We start from the raw sequence: 17,939 nt of genomic DNA, 5'->3' as shown, positions 1-17,939 counted from the left end.
CATCTATGCACTGCAAATCACTCACACCATAAAGCAGCAACTGTTAATTCCACCAGTTACCTGCCTCCTCAATCCTTCCCTGTCTCCACAAAAAACACCACCTACCTCCTTCCTCTGTCCAAGAGATCAGTCCAGACTCGTAGGTAGACTGTTAGAGATGTAGCAGGCACATCTGGTTGTATTGCAGGGAATGACTCCTTAGGATAGTGGTGGGCAACCTGTGGCCTGTCAGGGTAATCCGCTGGTGGGCCACTGGACCGTTTGTTTACATTTGCACGGCCGCCCGCAGTTCCCAGTGACTGTGTTTTGCCATTCCCAGCCAATGGGAGCTGCGGGAAGTGGCATGGGCGCAGCCACCGAGAGCTGCAGGTGGCCGTACAAATGTAAACAAATGGTCTGGCGGCCTGCCAGTGGATTACCCTGACGGGCTGCATGCGGCCCACGAGCTGCAGGTTACCCACAACTGCCTTAGGATGCTGGCATCCCTCTAAATCAGTGGTTCTCAAAGCCGGTTCGCCGCTTGTTCAGGGAAAACCCCTGGCGGGCCGGGCCAGTTTGTTTACCTGCCGCGTCCACAGGTTCGGCTGATCGCAGCTCCCACTGGCCGCGGTTCACAGCTCCAGGCCAATGGGGGCTGAGGGAAGCGGCGCGGGCCAAGGGATGTGCTGGCCTTCTGGGAGTCCGTTAAGCCATCTGACCAGCATCTGTCTCATTTGTTCTCTTCTCCTCCCCAGCAGAAGTGTGTCCAATATCTTTTGCAATTTTTATATACACACACAACTGTTTATAGTAAAAGGCAAGATAAAATAAATGCACCTTGCCCATGGAGTGGAAGGTGGTGAGGCTTGCGATGGCCCTTAATTCCCAGGGGAGTTTATTTCAGAGTGTTTACCCTGATCCCCCAAGAAGCTCTCTTTGATATTCCCACGTTGCTGCCTCATCTAAAGAAACCCCAAGTGCTTTGAGCTGAACTTGTGTTTATGCCTGCCTATGACATGTTGAAGAGACATTCATGTTACAGCATCTTCACTCACCTACTTGCTCAGTTACTGAGTGGAGTGAACAGCACTGTGTAGGAGCGTCTACAATTTCCCTGCCCACGACACTAGAGGGGCCAACTTTCCGTATATTTTCACTTTAATCCAATATATAATCAACACAAAAATATAATATCCTTGGGAATCAAGTTCTTACAATAATTCTATAAATATATATATAATATAAAATATATCACAACTTATTAAATATTATAGACCAAGAGCCCATCGATGCACAAAATCCCCACTCTTTATGCTTGTTTCACTCTTTGTAGACAAGGCCTCAGATGGCAGAACTGCTGAGCTGTAGAAGAGTATTCATGCAAGTGCTGGAATGAAGTACTGAAGGGAAACCTCCTCATGAAGCAAAATGAAGTGAACAATCCTTTTGCTCACAATATCTGTAAAAGAGACATCATAAAGCCAATTGGAAGGCTGGCACAAATACGTAACACAGTGCAACTTCTATATAGGAGAGGCAGAAGCTCTGTCATCTTCAGAGGAAAAGCCCGCTTCAGCATAATGCAGCAGTGATCCAGGATCCTCCTCTCAGCAGGGTCTAAACTTATATTGAATGTGATACAAAATCCTACACGCCATTTCTATCTGCCTGTGGCTGCAATACACATTTAGGTCTCAACATACAAGAGCAGTGACTGTGTACATTGATAGCATACATCATACACTTAAATAGATTTAGAAAAATAGCCTTGAACACACTGGGAAACCACTTGAGAAAAGAAAGGGTAGCCAGGATACCTAGGTTATTTTCTAGAGATTTTAGAATTTTGCCATGGGGCAGGATTGGACTTTCCGAAGGCACACCATCTGCATAAGTTTGATAGCTCAAATTTACGTGACTAAATTTTCAGAAATTACTAGTGATTTTGGATGCCAATTTCAGACACTTTAAAAAGGTCTGATATTGCTGAAGCTGGACTCTCAGCACTTTCTGAAATTTAGGGCCTTCTAAGATGTCTCCAGCTGGCCACCTAAAAGCTGAAAATGGCAGTCTGAATAAATTTCTCTTGAAGTCAGAGCCATTGAACTTACTGCACAAGGCTTTTGTGGGATTTACTTGTTGCCCAGCAAGTAGCTGCAGGAGCTTCCGAATGTCTATGCGTGCCTCAGCCATGCTTTCCGGATCTCTGTCTTGAGTAGAATTTTGCGAACCATCCTCTGATACTAAAATGATATAAAAGCGGATTTTGTATCAAAAGTACACTCACAAGATGAGTATCAGCTCTAGTTAGTATGCACTAGTTTATATGTAAATGGGTTATAATTTTAAATCCCTTTTCTCTTACAAAATTAATAACTGCACTCTTTTCACTAGTTTATTAAAACTCAAATGCTCCAAAAACTAAAACTGTAAAAAAAAAAAAAAAAAAAATTTTGCCAACATCTATTTTATTTGAATTTAAAATGTGTTGACTACATGTTAATTATTAAAACATTCTGAAGAGTGAATTTTCCCAGGTATTAACAAGATCAGCCCTTAGAGTTATGTTTATCAGTACCAAAACCAACACAGTAAGATAAAACAGACATCTGGATGGGGCAAAGCGGGAGACTTACCCCATGGAGGATTTCCAAGACCTTTAAAATGGGTCGTGACCGACACTAAATCGGTTTCTATTTTCAAGTTCATTTCTCCGTTTAAATTTGCTTCAAGCACCTACAATACAAGTAAGTAAGTCATTTGTCAATCACATTTTCACTCTGAAAATAATTAAACGTAAATGTACAACTCGTAGAGCTTGCATCAGCCTACCTCAAAAACACCAAGACCAATATGAGCACATCACACGGATAATACTACACTCTCCACAAACTCTCTCCTTGCTTCTGAAATGAGTTCAAACTCCTAGTCGGCAAGGCAAGGTCTAAAACCTTGCAGCTATTTCAGTGTCTCACTCTCTGCAACAGCTATACTCCAAAGGGACAATGCAGCAGGAGATAAATAATGTAAAACTAAACTCCTTAGCAGGGGTGGTCAGACATAACTCAAACCTGACTATATTCTGATAAAATACAAGGGGTAAACTTTTCAAAAAGTGCCTACATGATTTAGGAGCTTACATCTAATTTTCAAAAGTGATTTATGCACTGAAGAGCCTAAATCCGATAGACTTTCAGTGAGGCATAATCTAATTTCCAAAGTCCCCATTTCAAAAATGGAATTTAAGTGCTTTTGAAAAGTTTAGTCTAGATTTGGGTTTTCTTAAGGTTTCACCCAATACCTATCTTGACCATGACTAACATCTGATGGGGATTAGAGAGGAGACGAGAAAGAAAAGTGGGAGAGGAGACAAGAAAGAAAAGTGGGGTGAGGTGCGGTGGGGTGGGAGGACCTGGCAATGTGTAGTAGCAGAGAAATTCATTCACTCTCCAATATTTTTAGAGGTCACATCTGTTGTGTTTGGCTCCTAGATACCACCTTAGAAAAATGAAAGGGAAAGGTGGCTGCAAGTCAGTAGCGAATGAAATGATCCCTATCCCGTGCACACAAGGACTGATTCATCACCATTTAAGAAGATGGAGTGTTGCCATTTACTCTAATGTGGGTATTATGTCATTGCATGGATCCTTCTCACAATGCTGATCACATTTTTACAGACAAATCAAAGATAACCCTGCCCAAGAGAGTTGTAAAGAGGATAATTCTAGATATGTTTATCCTTTTGAAAGTGAAAGACTACATGAGAAAATTTTCAGCAACGATGAGTTTTGTGCCTAGATATCATCTGAACGAATGAAGTGATGAGCTCCTACCACTGTAATCAAAATAATTCTTATCTCATAGAACTAAAAATTTTCTATAACGCAAGCTCTGTGTTATGCAATTCTAGAGCACTTTCCCCCCAAGGATTTCAAAGCACTTTAAAAACAAACAATACTTAAGGGACACAACATTCCTGAGTGGAAAGTAATGGACATACAAGGATCATTTCATCCAACACTGATATGCTGCTATTCCTAGTATGGAATGTGACAGACCTTTAACAGCGCTCAGCAATGCTAGCCAACCATTTCGGTTAAGAAATGAAGATTGCAATTTATAGCTGAAATGCTACTAAGAGAACTTAGACAGGTCGAAAGGTAAATCCTAGGCCCCCAATTCTGGAAACACAGACATATGTTTAGTTTTGTGCCAATGAATATTCCCATTGAAATCAATGAAACTACATACATTCATACATTTAAGCATATGAATCAGGATTTGCAGGATGAGGGGCTCAGGTTGTAATTTGATCAATAAGACAGCATTAACCCATTTACTCTTACAACCCAAGTAGGAACTCAATTTTACATCTCAGCTGAAAGACAGGACCTGTGGCATCTCATTTCTCTTTAACATCACACTGAAGCAACGGTTCAGTACTGATTCAGAAGGAAAAGTACTACCTACCGTGAAGCGCACAGTGTACTTTTAGGCCCTGTAAAATAACAGTAACACTGAATCCCATCACTTTGTGCAACACTTGGATGTTCTTTGGAGGTTTCCCACAGAAGTACTAACCTGGCCCAAGCATGCTTAGCTTGCAAGATCTAACAAGGGATCACTACACAAAGTGAGAAGGAAATATTCTACGTCAGGAATGCAATTGGTCCCTTTTTCAAGGCATTAGGAGAGATATTTTAACTTACAATGCAATTGCTGAGATTTTTCATTCTTTCCACAACACTCTTCATGGTCTTCAGCACTGGTAAGTAAATACTGACCTACAAAAATCACATCAACTGCATTTAAAAATAAAATACACAGCACTGTGATATAATATTTCACGGAGTGAAATAGATGGAATGGGTTGGGATACTTCTGTATTTATCGAATGCATATTCAGCAAGGGGTGCACAACAGAATTGAAATAAATCACTGAACTACCAAGGAACAGAACACTTCCCTTACCAGATCACATCATTGGTTCATTCAGACCAGCATGCTGCCCTCCCAGCAGTTCACAACACTTGAGAAGGAGCAATTATTATATACTCTTTTCCCTTTATGTTCCTAATCTGTGTTATGTGTCAACAGCTGAAGGTCTAACCCAAACAACTTTTCAAAATATGCATCAGAGTTTCTATTCCTCAGTGATAAGCATTCCTATGAACTCAGGAGGGGAGGGCTTTGTTATAACAAGAAACATCTAGAGCTGAAGGGGAAAAAAAATTCTGCGCCTATTAAACTCAAAGTAACTTAATTATTCAGTGGAGTTACTGTGGCGTTACATTGGTGAAACAGAACACAATTCATCCCAGTTATTTACAAGCCACATGAATTCAAAACTCCATTAGTTTCCTCTTGTTTATGAAAGGTTTTGTACATCTAGTGTAGTAGACATGGTGAGCAGGTGGATACAAACTACATACAAAATGTATTCTCTTTAGAGCAGAGGTCTTCTTCTTACATAGCTGTAGAGCTCATGACAAAAGGATCTGTACCTTATAAGAATACAGTCATACAAAATAATGTACCTGGGCTGCTTACTGAAGAGTAAAAAACGCAAATAATCTGATGATAGCTCTGCCAAAAGTTATGTGGTCTCTTGTATCCAGAAAAAGAAACATCTATAATGATATCTGTGATCTACACACCTCATAGTGACAATAATTGGGCTACCTTTTCAAGCGGGGGAAAAAAGAATATTAAACTTTAGAATATATATAACAACAAACGCAGCTTATAGAGTTTCACCCCAATCCTGTGCATTCAATAGTGACTTAAAAAAAAAGGTTGCTTACATCAAAGTCTGGTACAGTGGGCTCTCGGAAATCATTCCACAGTCTTCTGGGAATAACTCCCACTGGAATGTCATGTGTCACAATGCGACTACTGCTCGATAACGAGGGCTTGAGAGAGAAAAATAAAAGTTCCTGTGGTTAAGGAGCACAATTAGTAGTCAGGGAGACCAGGTTTCTAATCCTGTCTCTACCAGGTATTTGTGATGTGCCCTGGACAAAAGACTTAAGATTTCTGTGCCAGAAAATGGGCATAATTATACTTCCCTTCCTTAAAGGGATTTTGCAAGGCTAAATTAATTAATGTTTGTAAAACAACTTAGGATCTGCTAGTGAATGGTGTTACAGCAATATAATGTAATATTAAAATCCTCAATGGGGCAGATCTAAATTAAAAGAAAACAAACTAAAAAAGCCACAGTTTTGCCCTTTTACCTTATGTAACCTACTGATTTCAATGGAAATGCAAGAGGTATATATCAGGGTAAAACGTGGCCCAGTAGATGGAAAGAAGAATGGAAGCATTTGCCATTGCCTTGTTGTAACTCATTCTGTAATATTTTATTCTCCCTTTCCCTTCTTGGCTAGTATCACCCACATTCTACTAAGTGCTTTCCAAGCATAAAAGAAGGCATGCCCCTATCAGTATAGTTAAATTAGATTCTTTTCCCAGCAGCATTTCAGACTATTCCAGGAAAGGAGATCTATGAATTTAAAATCAGCTATTAGATTTAAGGAACAGCACAATATTTACTACATTATTCCCAAGGGCACTTAAAAAGCATTTCTGCTCTTACCAGTTCCACAGCTACTGTGAGACAGGGACAGTGCTTGTTAGTCAATTTGATTTTCACCGTCTTGGCATTCTGGGCTGTTTTTAAAGCTCTTGATAGGTTTTCTGGTGTCAGCTCCAAATAAATTTCATTGTGTTCTGCTGCTACTCCTTCCATCTGGAATTCATCAAAGAAGTTCCCCTTTAAAAACAAAAAACAGGAGAGGAAAAACTGTTTAAATTTAAAATACGGCAAGTCACAATAAGCAGAATTAAAGTATTGTACCATATATTCAGAACTGACTGTCTACAGGTTGAAACTTCCCTCTGCTTTGTGTGTTCTGTATGTTACAAAACAGACTCTGCAGGCATAAAGGTCCAGCTGTGTGGATCCCATGTAAATTCAGTGCTTAACCTATTAACTTCAGACTTTTACATGCCACCTCCCATTAATAAACAGAGAGGTTAAAACATTCTTATCACTTGTGCCACTACACACAAAATCTGAGCCAAAATATATGTGAAAGTCACCCTAGAAACAGAAGTACTTGTGGCATCTTAGAGACTAACAAATTTATTGGGCTGTAATCCACGAAAGCTTATGCTCTAATAAATTTGTTAGTCTCTAAGGTGCCACAAGTACTCCTGTTCTTTTTGCGGATACAGACTAACACGGCTGCTACTCTGAAACCTAGAAACAGAAAAGTTCAGCCATATAAAGATACATTCTCTATGAGTAAATTAAGAACATAAGGAGGACCACAGTGGGTCAGACTAGTGGTCCATCTAGCTCAGTATCCTGTTTACCATCAGTGGCCAAGTTACAGATGCTTCACTGAGAATAAACAGAACAGGGCAATTTATATACTGATCCATCCCCTATCGTCCAGTCCCACCATCTGGCAGTCAGAGGTTTAGAGCCACCCAGAGCATGGGGGCTGTGTCCCTGATCATCTTGGCTAATAGCAATTGACAGATCTATCCTCCATGAACTCATCAAATTCGGTTTTGAACCCAGTTATGATTTAGGCCTTCACAACATCCCATGGCAATGAGTTTCATAGGTTGCTTGCACATTGTGTTAGTTGAACAGTCTCGGTCTATTTAATCTCTCCTCATATAGAAGCTGTTCCATATTCCTAATCATTTCTGTTGCCCTTCTCTGTACCTTTTCCAATTCTAATAGATCTTTTTTGAGTTGGGGCGACCAGAACTGCACACAGTATTCAAGATGTGGGCATACAATGGACTTATATAGTGGTATTATGATATTTTCTGTCTTTATTATCTATCCTTTTCCTAATAGTTCCTCACATTGTTAGCTTTTTTGATTGCTGGTGAAATACATTCCTGCAAGTCTATACACCATTGAAGTCCCTCTTAAACCTTTAGAACAGCCACCTTAGTTTTAAAGACATTGAGAGATGTTTCATATACTGTTAATTATGCAGTATCAGCCTATTTCTCTGGCACGTACCTGACTTAACTCACACCACATGCTGACCCCTCCATTTGCCACTTTATCAGTAAGGATGAAGTAAAGTTTGTCCACTGTAAGGCGTAGAGTGCACGTCTTGGCTAGTTTGGCAATTGTATTGATCACACCTATGGGATAAAGTTTCAATAAATGACTTCCTAAAACTTCTAGCACAGGACAAAACAACTTTGCTTGCAAGGTTGTGGTTTGCAGTTCAGCTGGAAAGACCATTATTAAAATAAATAAATCAATGGAAAGTGGGAACCCAAGATTTCAATATTTTGTTAAATTCTGTTGTTTTGGTTTAAACCCACACCCATCATTATTTTGTTTGGAGAGACAAGGTGGGTAAGGTAGTATCTTTTGTTGGACCAACTTCTGTTGGTGAGCAAAACAATCTTTCAAGCCACACAAGAGCTCTGTGGTTCAAAAGCTTGCGTCTCTCACCCACAGAAGTCGGTCCAATAAAAGATATCACCTCTCCCACCTTGTCTCTCTAATATCCTGGGACTAAAAAGCTACAACTACGCTGCACATAATTATTTTTTGTCTTGTCAGCTATTTCCTATCCTGTCTGACATCTCAACTGTGAGAAATCTGTGGTAGGAGCGATCTTCTTTATTTTTTGTCTGTATACTGCTCTGCAAGAGGACTACTTGTTTAGGGTTCATAGGTGCTACCATTACCACAAATAGTAAACAAACACATAAACAAACAAAAGTGAAAGATTACAGAGCAAAATTGTTGGAACATAGGAACAAGCCACAGACTAATGGTCTATGTTTTTTTTTTTTAATTCTTGTTTTATTTATGTATAATTGTGCCTACATGTTACAGTGCAACATGCCCTGGAAATATCTCACATGGACAAATATTCTCAGATCTACCACTGAGCTGTTCTGGCAAGTTGTTGCAGGGCTCTGTGCCTCGGTTTCCCTATTTGTAAAATTAAGACAGTGACAGCTTTCTTAGGTAATGGCTTTTGGGATACAACGTGCTATACAAGGGCCAGGTGTTAAACTGCCCTGTAAACAGGGGTTGACATTTGTCTTCTAAACCTGCCAGTTTAGTCGCTTGGGATACAAAGCACTCTATGACCAGGACAGCAGCAGCCAGGAAGATGAGGCCCATGGTTCTTGTGCTTGCAAAGCAGCCTTGGGTTCCCCTCCTCACGCGTGTCACTCTAGGGGGGGGGGGGTGCATGGCTCCTTGCGGGACGGGGAGAGGCTAGGGGATCTGGCGGCACATATCACCGAGATTTGAAAACTCAGGGGGCATGAGGGTTTGTAATCTCCCTCCCACTCCATCTCCCAGCCCCCGCCACAGCTCACGCTGCCCCTTTCCCCACAGACAGGCTCCCGTCCCGTCCCGGGTCCCTCCCACCCCCGCTGCTGCAGACCCGCGGCCCCCCAGCCCAGCCCGCTCACGGGTGAAGTGGTTCAGGCAGGCGACGTCCACGATCTTGGCTCGAAAGCGCATGGCGGCAGCCGCCCTGAATTTGGAAGCAAAATAAACCCGCCCCAGCTCAACCTCTCCGGGAAGCCCGCCCCCGGGCAACCCAGTTCCGCTTCCCTTTCTCATCCCCTCCCACCTCTGCTGCCTCGTATAGCGTCAGCGTGCGCCTAACCCGGTGAGAGTGTAACAAAGGGCCCGATTCGGGTGTCAGTCCGGAGTTACTCCATTGGGGGTCAATGGGGCTGAGCTGGTGTGAAAGCAGTGCCAGCGCGAGCTCAGTATCAGCAGCATGGAGGGGGTGTTTCCGAGAGAGCAGATCACACACACAATGCACTACTGCATGTGCCTTGCTGCATAAAAGTGGTGATGGTGTTACTTCTTTCCTTTAAAAAAATGAAGAGCTAAAGGAAATAGGGAAAAGTTGGTATCAAATATTAACAGAACAAAAAACTACACACATAAAATGGTAGTTGAGGGGAAAAAAAAACATAGTGTTAGAAATGGCTCAAAATATGAAAGAAGGGAAATAAGCATAAAACAATAAAATAAAAAGTGAAAATTGGTAACAGTTAAAAAAAATGGAGACCAGACCTGTGCTTGACTCTCCACTCTGTTACACCAATGTTACACTGATCGAAATCAAGGAGTTAGATTGATGTAAAACTAGTGTTGCCATGTGGGGAATCAGGCCTAAAGAAAGGTTAGGAAAAGAGAGTGAAAAGGAGCAGAGGAAAAGGGGGGGAAATGAACTGAGTATTTTTTAGGAACTAAAGCAGTAATTCTCAAACTTTTTTTTACTGGTGACCCCTTTCACATAAAAAGCAACAGAGGATCCTGTGGCACCTTTAAGAGTAACAGAAGTATTGGGAGCATAAGCTTTCGTGGGTAAGAACCTCACTTCTTCAGATGCAAGGGAGGTTCTTACCCATGAAAGGCTATGCCTTTCATATAGCAAGCCTCTGAGTGCGACACCGCCCCCTCCCCCTTATAAATTAAAAAAACACTTTTTTATATATTTAAGCCCATTATAAATGCTGGATGCAAAGCAGGGTTTGGGATGGAGGCTAACAGCTCCCAACGCCCCATGTAATAACCACATGACCCCCTGAGGGGTCCTGACCCCCAGTTTGAGAACCCCTGAACTAAAGTTTGGCAAGGAGTTTTCTTAAGGGGCAGGGGAAGCAAAATGATTTAATGTGAACACTAGATGGGGCTGGTGAGCTCACAGTCGGTTACAGTCCGATGACAAGCATAGTATGTATACTAATAAAAACCCAGCATTATAATACAGAAGAGTTTATGTTGCTCTGACTCTTGGTACAAGGGGAACCCTATATGGAATCAGTGCTTAAAGCCACAGGATCCAAGCTTGCTGCTGTTGAAAATGCTGTTATTATGTATTATTTGTAATCATAGCACCTACCTAGGAATCCTAGTCATGGACCAGGATCCCATTGTGCAAGGTGCTGTACAAACACAGAACAATAAGACAGTCCTTACTCCAATGAGCTTAGTAGGGGTCCTGTACCCTCTCCCTCCCCATAACTATCTGGGCAGGTAGTTCAGAGTGTGAAGAGGGTGCCATGTAGCAGAAAGAGGAGAGAAAGAGGAAAAATCCTTTCCCCTGTGCAGCTGGGAGGAGGAAGGGTAGAGGCTCCTCTCATGGAAAGCAACAGTGGGTGTAGTGGATGGAATAAGGCTATCTTCCACCTGAGAACAGCTGAGGGGGAAGCTAGAGGTGTTTGTAAGTAGAGTACATGTTCCACTGCACGTCCTCCCAGCAGCTAACAGGGAATAGTCTAATGGGGCAAATTCTCATTGGAAGGGCAAGGCATGTTGGTGTCAGTCTGGCCTCCCAATAAAAGCAGTGGGTTTTTACATGATAAACCATCAACAATGACAACTGTGTGAATTTTCCAGTAGCAGGATCTGTGAGTAGCATAATTTAAGCACTCACTTCATGTGAAAAATTCATGTTTATGGCAGCTTTGCATCATATATCAGAGAGGAGGCAGGGTCATGAGGCATTAATGCCCACTCTAACAGACACCATGTATACCCTTATCAGAAATGACAATGAGTTGCGTGCCTGTGTTTAAATTATTTGGGCAAAAACTTGTTAGAACATACTGAGACAAACTCAGTTATAAACCAAAGCATCTCGGGCCAAATCCAGGCTCCAACCCTGAGGCCTCTCTAGAGTTTGCTCCCATGTAGCACTAATCAGATCCCAAGTAGCCCCCTCAGCAGCAGCCAGGGATCAGCTTGTCTGCCACCAAATCCCTCTTTTGGGGGCAGACACCATGTCTCCCCCTACTGCATTACCATAAAATATAGTGAGTGATACCATTGAAATGGGGGTCATATAAGAACTGCAATAGATGTTCCTGATGGAGTTGTGTTCTCCCCATATGAGCGACAGTTAGAGGGACCATGAAGGAGCTGGGTACTCCGAAGAAACAAGCTAACTCACATCTCTTAAAATGGAACTGTCAGTCAGGGAGACAGGAACATCAAAGCCCAAGATTTCATCTAACTGCAAGATCATTGGGCTGTTCTAAAGTGGCGTATGAGTACAGGGCCTCATAGCGGCTTCATCAGGATTAATGAAGTGCGAAAGTGAGCTTCAAGTCTGCTTTCCACATACCCTATAACTTGTGCTGCATGCAAGTTCTCTGAGTGGATTTGATTTTCTCCTCATGCTTTGTTCTTACAGCTTATTTTTTTAAAAGAATTTTGCATTTATATGTAGAATTATCTTGCAGTGCCATTGTCTCTTTTGTGATTACTTTTGTGATTCTACTAATAATATTTTAATGATTGCTCTATGCATGTTAATTTAAGTTGTTTTTCAGGTTCTGTTGTATTTGGTTAATGCTTAGGTTGGTTTAGTATTGTATTTCTGTGTGTTAATTATGAAAAATGAAAACAACTGAATACGAGAAATGATAAATTTATTTTGTTTTGCTTTTATGTCAACTGTATTATTCACAACCCCATAGCTATTTTTAGTAAAACAAGCTAGAAGTAAATACTTCTCGGGACTAAGAGCTGCAAAACTGCAGGGATCAATAACTGAATCACAAGAGGGCCAGTTCCACGATGTGTTCAGTTTGCTAAACTCTTATGCACCATGCAGAAAGTGCTCTGCATTTTGCTGGATGGGCCTACCATGATCTGGAAAACATTGCAGATGCTCTTTGTTTGCCATGGAAGCAAGTTTTCTAGCCCCAGAATCAGGTTATTCAAAGATAGAAAAAAAAAAAATGCAAGCCACACATCCAGTCAAATTTGCAACACCTAACTTGACCATAAAACTACATTGTGCTAGTTTGGTTATTGGCTGAATTTTTGGGAGCTATCAGAGACTTTGGGAAACATTATATAGGAGTAATGCATATGGAAGATATTAATAAGTAACAAGATTGGTGCTGGTGCCTCCTGGATCTTGTTATTAAACTTACTATCTAGTGTCACAGATAGTTAGCAACTAAGCTGCAATGCTGTTGTTATTAATATTGTTGGATGAATCCTATGAGGATAGAAAATGGCATGTCTCAGAGGTAGAGTATTAAATGTTCGAGAGATGAATGCCAGCTATCCTATTTGTACAAAACCAATTAATAAATCAAAAACTAAAGGGCAGAGAGAAGCTGAAGAGAGAAAGGGAGAGGGGTACATATACATCATAAAATAACTGTGTGACTTGATGGGATTTTAGTGGCAAACTGTCTTCGTAAAAAGCTTGGGGAATAAAATACATAAGCTTCTCTTCTCACCACCAGGAACATACAGGCCCAGATCCTCAACAGTATTTAGGCTCCTAACTTCCATTGAAATTATGTGAAAATGAGAGAGGAGATTGGAGATGCACCAGGAAAAAACAGCATTCCTTGAGCAGATCCTCAGCTGGTATAAGTTGTTAATGTGAAGTCAATGGGTCTAGGACAATTTACACTAGCTGAGAAACTGCCCCCATGAGTTTAAGGGGTAGGTGAAGATTGATCTTGGAGAGTTTCAATCACGGTCTATGAATTCAGGAGCCCCTAGCCAATACTGTGGGTCAAAAGAGGATAAGCAAAGAGTGCCACATGGAACACAAGGGAAAGCTTTGATGGGCTCTTTGTATTTCCTATCTCTAAGGGAGGAAAATAAAAAAACACACTACATTTTTTCTGGTTAGTAACTTAGATTTGAAGAAAAATCCATCCAACATATTTCTCTCTCATTAGAACCCCAGGTCTGGATTTCCAATTAGGCACATGCCTAGGGGCACTAGTGTTCTAGGGACACCATGGATTAAAAGTTTTATTTTTTTAAAAAAGAGAAAAACACAAAAAGGTCAGCTGTAGGCCAGGGGGGTAGGGAGGGGAAGAAGAGGGGGACGCAGAAAATGCTGTGCCTAGGGGCACATAAGGTTCAATCCTACCCTGTAGAAACCTCTTCACTCTGATCCAAAATTTCCTACCCTAGGCAATCTCAGAAATATTAGACAAATACTATTTATTCACTATACATACTGTTTCTATAGATAAGATACAGCAACATTTTGAAGAATAAAAACAATTTTGCCAAAAAATATTTGTCTTTGCATTTTTATTTTTGTCTGCTATGGACACCCTTTCACTTGGGTGATGAAGCGGAGTGGATCTTAAGAATTTCATTTTTAATTTGCTGGTGGTGGTTCCTAAGGTATTGGGCTCTGTTCAAAGAACTCCTGGGTATGTTTTAGATCTCCGTGTACCCTGAATCGATAAATGCAGGTATATTCTGGGTGGCCCCAATTGTTCAGCACTTTCAGTTTCACATACCTCATGAATTCAGAAAGTTCATTCTGAAAGGAAAGAAATTAAAGCTATTACTTTTTACTTTATGTATCTCTCATTGTTGCTCAACAATTAGCATCCTGCAGGGGTGACTTGTTCACTATTTTACTCTTTGCTGCCATGTGAAATCATTGCTCACAAGATATGAAGATGCTTATACCTCTACTAACTGTACTTTAAGATAGTAATTATAGAGACATAGCCACAAAAAAGGCTAACTTGCTTCAGTAAGCAAAGTAACTCTATGAAGTTCTCCTCACTTAGAGGTTGACTCCACCACATGTAGAAATCCCATTGATATCTATGTGAGGTCTGTGCACAGAATTTCTACACAGACAAGCATTTAAATAGAACAGATTTATTTTCAGTAATCTGCAACAAAAAGATTTCCTTACAGTTATCAGTAATGTTTAATTTGATGGACCAATATTCTGACAGTATGTGATGTGTTTTCTTTTTATGCAGCCTAAGAGCAGATCACCCAAATTCATTGCAGGTAACACAGCAGATTAGACTCTAGCAATAGCACTGCAGAAAAATGCTTCGTTTTAAAGCCACCATTAACAGAACTACAGACTAAGTTATAATCCTTTCTACCCAGGGCTATTTCTCCAGATCACTTCTACTGGGAATCACTTCCCCTCTTCCTTAATGTACCTTCAATTGGAATGTTTGAAATAAATCTCCTTCACAGTTATATATGAACTCTCCTAAGAAAGTTCCTTGCTCCTCATCTTCCTCCTTTAGGCCCTGCAGAAAAACACAGGCATGGAGAAAACAAAAGACAGTGGAAACCCAATTACAACAGGTTTAAATATGTTTTCTCTTCATGCAGACAGTTAAAACAAAAAGCATAACATGATATCCCAGATGCACAGTGATGAGCTAAATCCATAAAATAAGGGTCCTTGTAGCACAAGTCCATTCCCAAAGCCAGGTTTGACCAGGCTGGTGGTGTCACAGGATATCCAAAAAACCCAAACATGGATGGTATACTCATTGTTGACGTCACTAGGCCTCACCCTAGGTAACTCGGGAGGGTGGAAGGCCACAAAGTGTCAATGAAGCCTTCCTGCACTAGGCCTAAGTGAACCAAACTCTATCCTTCCATGTTTAAACTCTAATCAACCTCAAAAGCCAGGTGCAATTGGAATATGTAAGCAACCAGTTATCTGTGTGCAACCCCCTGCTCAAGCAGTAATAATGAGGCCTGCATGTTTCTGGCTGAAAGGAAAAAGGACAAGATAACGGTTTAAAGAAGTTACTAACAAGCTAGTCTTATAGCTGCCAAGAATGACTTAACTATTACCAGGGACGGGAGGGGTAGAGGGAGGAATGGGGGGGAGAAAGGGAGGGCTAGAGGGGGAAGGGGGGGGGGTGAGGCTTAACTGCAAAATGTATAAAAGAAGAAAAAAACTGTTCCTGTTAATGTGCTTGATTTGAGACTTGCCAGTCTCCTTGCACCGCTTTGGGATCCCAAATAAACTTTGTTTGCTTCTCCCCCTGGTGTGTTTATTGGCGCAAAGCACACCGGGCAACGAACCCGCTGTTGCTTTGCCTCGGGCACTCTGTGCTGGCAACATCATGAAATATCTAACTCTTGTTCATAAACCAAGGATTTATTTCAAATACATCTCTGAAGTTACAAATATCAGGAGAAGCCTGATAGTTGTGGCCTACTGGTTACCACTTCATGTTTTGGTTAAGTTATAGTCACAATAGTCCCGTGAGATAGGTAAGCAAATACTATCCCCATTTATAGCTGGGGAAATTGTGAGAGGTTGAGTGAGTTAATGGCAAAGCCAGGATTAGAAATCAGGAGTTCCTAGTACCCAGCCCTGAGCAGAATCCCCTAAACCACTTTACTTCTCTTGTAGGTAGCATGTAGACACAGCAGGTTGTGCAGGAATGGGAAAGTCTAATTTTTAAGAATAAATGGAACAAGAATTATGCTGATAGTTATATATATAAATTGCTCTCTTCCTACAATATGGAGTGAGTTGCAGGTGTGAAGGAAATATACAAAACTTGCTTTTTTCCTATATTTTCTCCCATACTACTCCCCACCCTTCTTAGAAATCTTATATAAAAAGCTAAGAAAGATACTTACATAGACAGCGAAGTCCTTAGGAGCACTGGAGATTTCTCCTGTAGGGGAGATTTTCTTGGGAATGTGCTCCATTGTAACTGCTCTTGGAATTATTTCCATAGCCAGTTTGATGACAGTTTCACCCTGACTTCCTGGGAAAGGCCAGCAGTCCCCAGGGTAATTGTTGGGCTAAAACCAGAACACAAAACAATGATTATTGGTTTAGACAACCATGTGGCTAATGGTATCGCTGGTATAATTCCACTGAAATCAGTGGAATCCTTGAAACCAGGGATTCCTTTGGCTCCTTAGAATCTATCTTGAAACACGCCAATGATATTTAAATAATCACAAAGTTCATATGGTTTGAGTCTAATTAAAAATTAAATATAAAATGTATTGTTTAATTCTGAGGATAAACACTAGTTCCATGATGCAGTATTCAGATGGACTGTTTTGGCTGCACCACTCATAAAAGCTCTAGTACCATGGTCTGCCCTTTCCCCCCGCACTTATGAACCATGTTTATTCCCAGGTGCCAATTCTTAACTCTGTTGCTTTTATTTCTCTCTTTCCATCACTTGTGGTGTGGTGCCAACCTGGGTTTGTCTGCAAAAATTCCGTTAAGTACAGCAGCATAGGCTGTCTTTCTATCTCCACCGATCCCTCCCTGAACGTTGGGCAGTATGGGGAGAAGAACAGGGAAAGCAGACATGGGGAATGGTAGTGGGAAAAGGAGACCCAAAAGGAAGAGAGGAAAGGGTAAAGGAAACTCTCAAGACTTCTTTTATTTTGATTTCTACCTGAAGAATAACTTCTGGAGACTTTACAAAAACCAGCATTGGAAATGATAACCAAAAGAATTTTCCTCTATTATGACGGTAGCTCCTGGTAGTTCTGGACTGAACAATGCTGGCACCTGAAATTAAAATATTCATACAGTAATGAGATAATATCTCACATATAGCACTACTTGGACCTGAAGAAAAGCTCTAAGTAAGCTCAAAAGCTTGTCTCTCTCACCAATAGAAGTTGGACCCACTTTGCCTCTCTAATATAGCAGGTATTCTTAACAATGTGTAATATACAGAGGATCTAATGACCAACACCAGGTGTTGGGTGCTTAACTCCTAATGTATAGACAACAAAGCCCCTGTAATACAATTATCATCATTTATATGAGTGACTCTTTCAAACTAGACATGTATCATCGCATGTGACTCTCAGAAAAAAAAAATCATTATCAAACAACTCTTTTATGTGACCCAATCAACATACACCAGCCATAATTCTTATAGCTCTCTCTTCCCCACATGCTTACGTCCATATACTCTTCTCAAATGGGCATGAAGAGATGTTGGCACAGCTTTCTCACCAGTAATACCATAAGAATGTCAGCTCTTACCATACTTTGACCTGAACAAGCACAGGTTTTCTAGCAACAGTATTTGTCTCTCTTTCACTTATTCTGTCCTTCTCTATAGTAACAGGCCATGGTGGCTAATTAAAATATTCAAAATTGATAATCGGCAGTGGGTAA

General features: G+C 40.9%; 2 protein-coding genes across 2 annotated transcripts in view; both read right to left on the bottom strand.

Annotated features, from left to right (window-relative positions):
- Nucleotides 1-1,111: 1,111 nt before the first annotated feature.
- On the bottom strand, nucleotides 1,112-9,570 carry HUS1 (HUS1 checkpoint clamp component). Its single transcript, XM_054018395.1, has 8 exons — nucleotides 9,457-9,570; nucleotides 8,030-8,157; nucleotides 6,578-6,754; nucleotides 5,784-5,891; nucleotides 4,689-4,763; nucleotides 2,616-2,715; nucleotides 2,091-2,222; nucleotides 1,112-1,438 (listed from the first exon to the last, which is right to left on the bottom strand). The coding sequence occupies exons 1-8, from the start codon at nucleotides 9,506-9,508 to the stop codon at nucleotides 1,356-1,358; spliced, it is 855 nt and encodes a 284-aa protein (XP_053874370.1). The 5' UTR covers nucleotides 9,509-9,570; the 3' UTR covers nucleotides 1,112-1,355.
- Nucleotides 9,571-14,076: 4,506 nt separating this feature from the next.
- The window catches only part of SUN3 (Sad1 and UNC84 domain containing 3), a 56,035-nt gene continuing 52,172 nt past the window's right edge, over nucleotides 14,077-17,939 (bottom strand). The window contains exons 11-14 of the mRNA XM_054019445.1: nucleotides 17,203-17,318; nucleotides 16,421-16,588; nucleotides 14,968-15,060; nucleotides 14,077-14,318 (exon numbers count right to left, since the gene is read on the bottom strand). Of these exons, the coding sequence (XP_053875420.1) occupies nucleotides 14,172-14,318; nucleotides 14,968-15,060; nucleotides 16,421-16,588; nucleotides 17,203-17,318 (524 nt within the window). The 3' untranslated portion in view covers nucleotides 14,077-14,171. The remainder of the gene's footprint in view (nucleotides 14,319-14,967; nucleotides 15,061-16,420; nucleotides 16,589-17,202; nucleotides 17,319-17,939) is intronic.

Source organism: Malaclemys terrapin, chromosome 2 (assembly GCF_027887155.1).
Source record: "Malaclemys terrapin pileata isolate rMalTer1 chromosome 2, rMalTer1.hap1, whole genome shotgun sequence".
NCBI classification, from domain to species: domain Eukaryota; kingdom Metazoa; phylum Chordata; order Testudines; family Emydidae; genus Malaclemys; species Malaclemys terrapin.
This window is presented reverse-complemented; position numbering and strand designations above follow the sequence as displayed.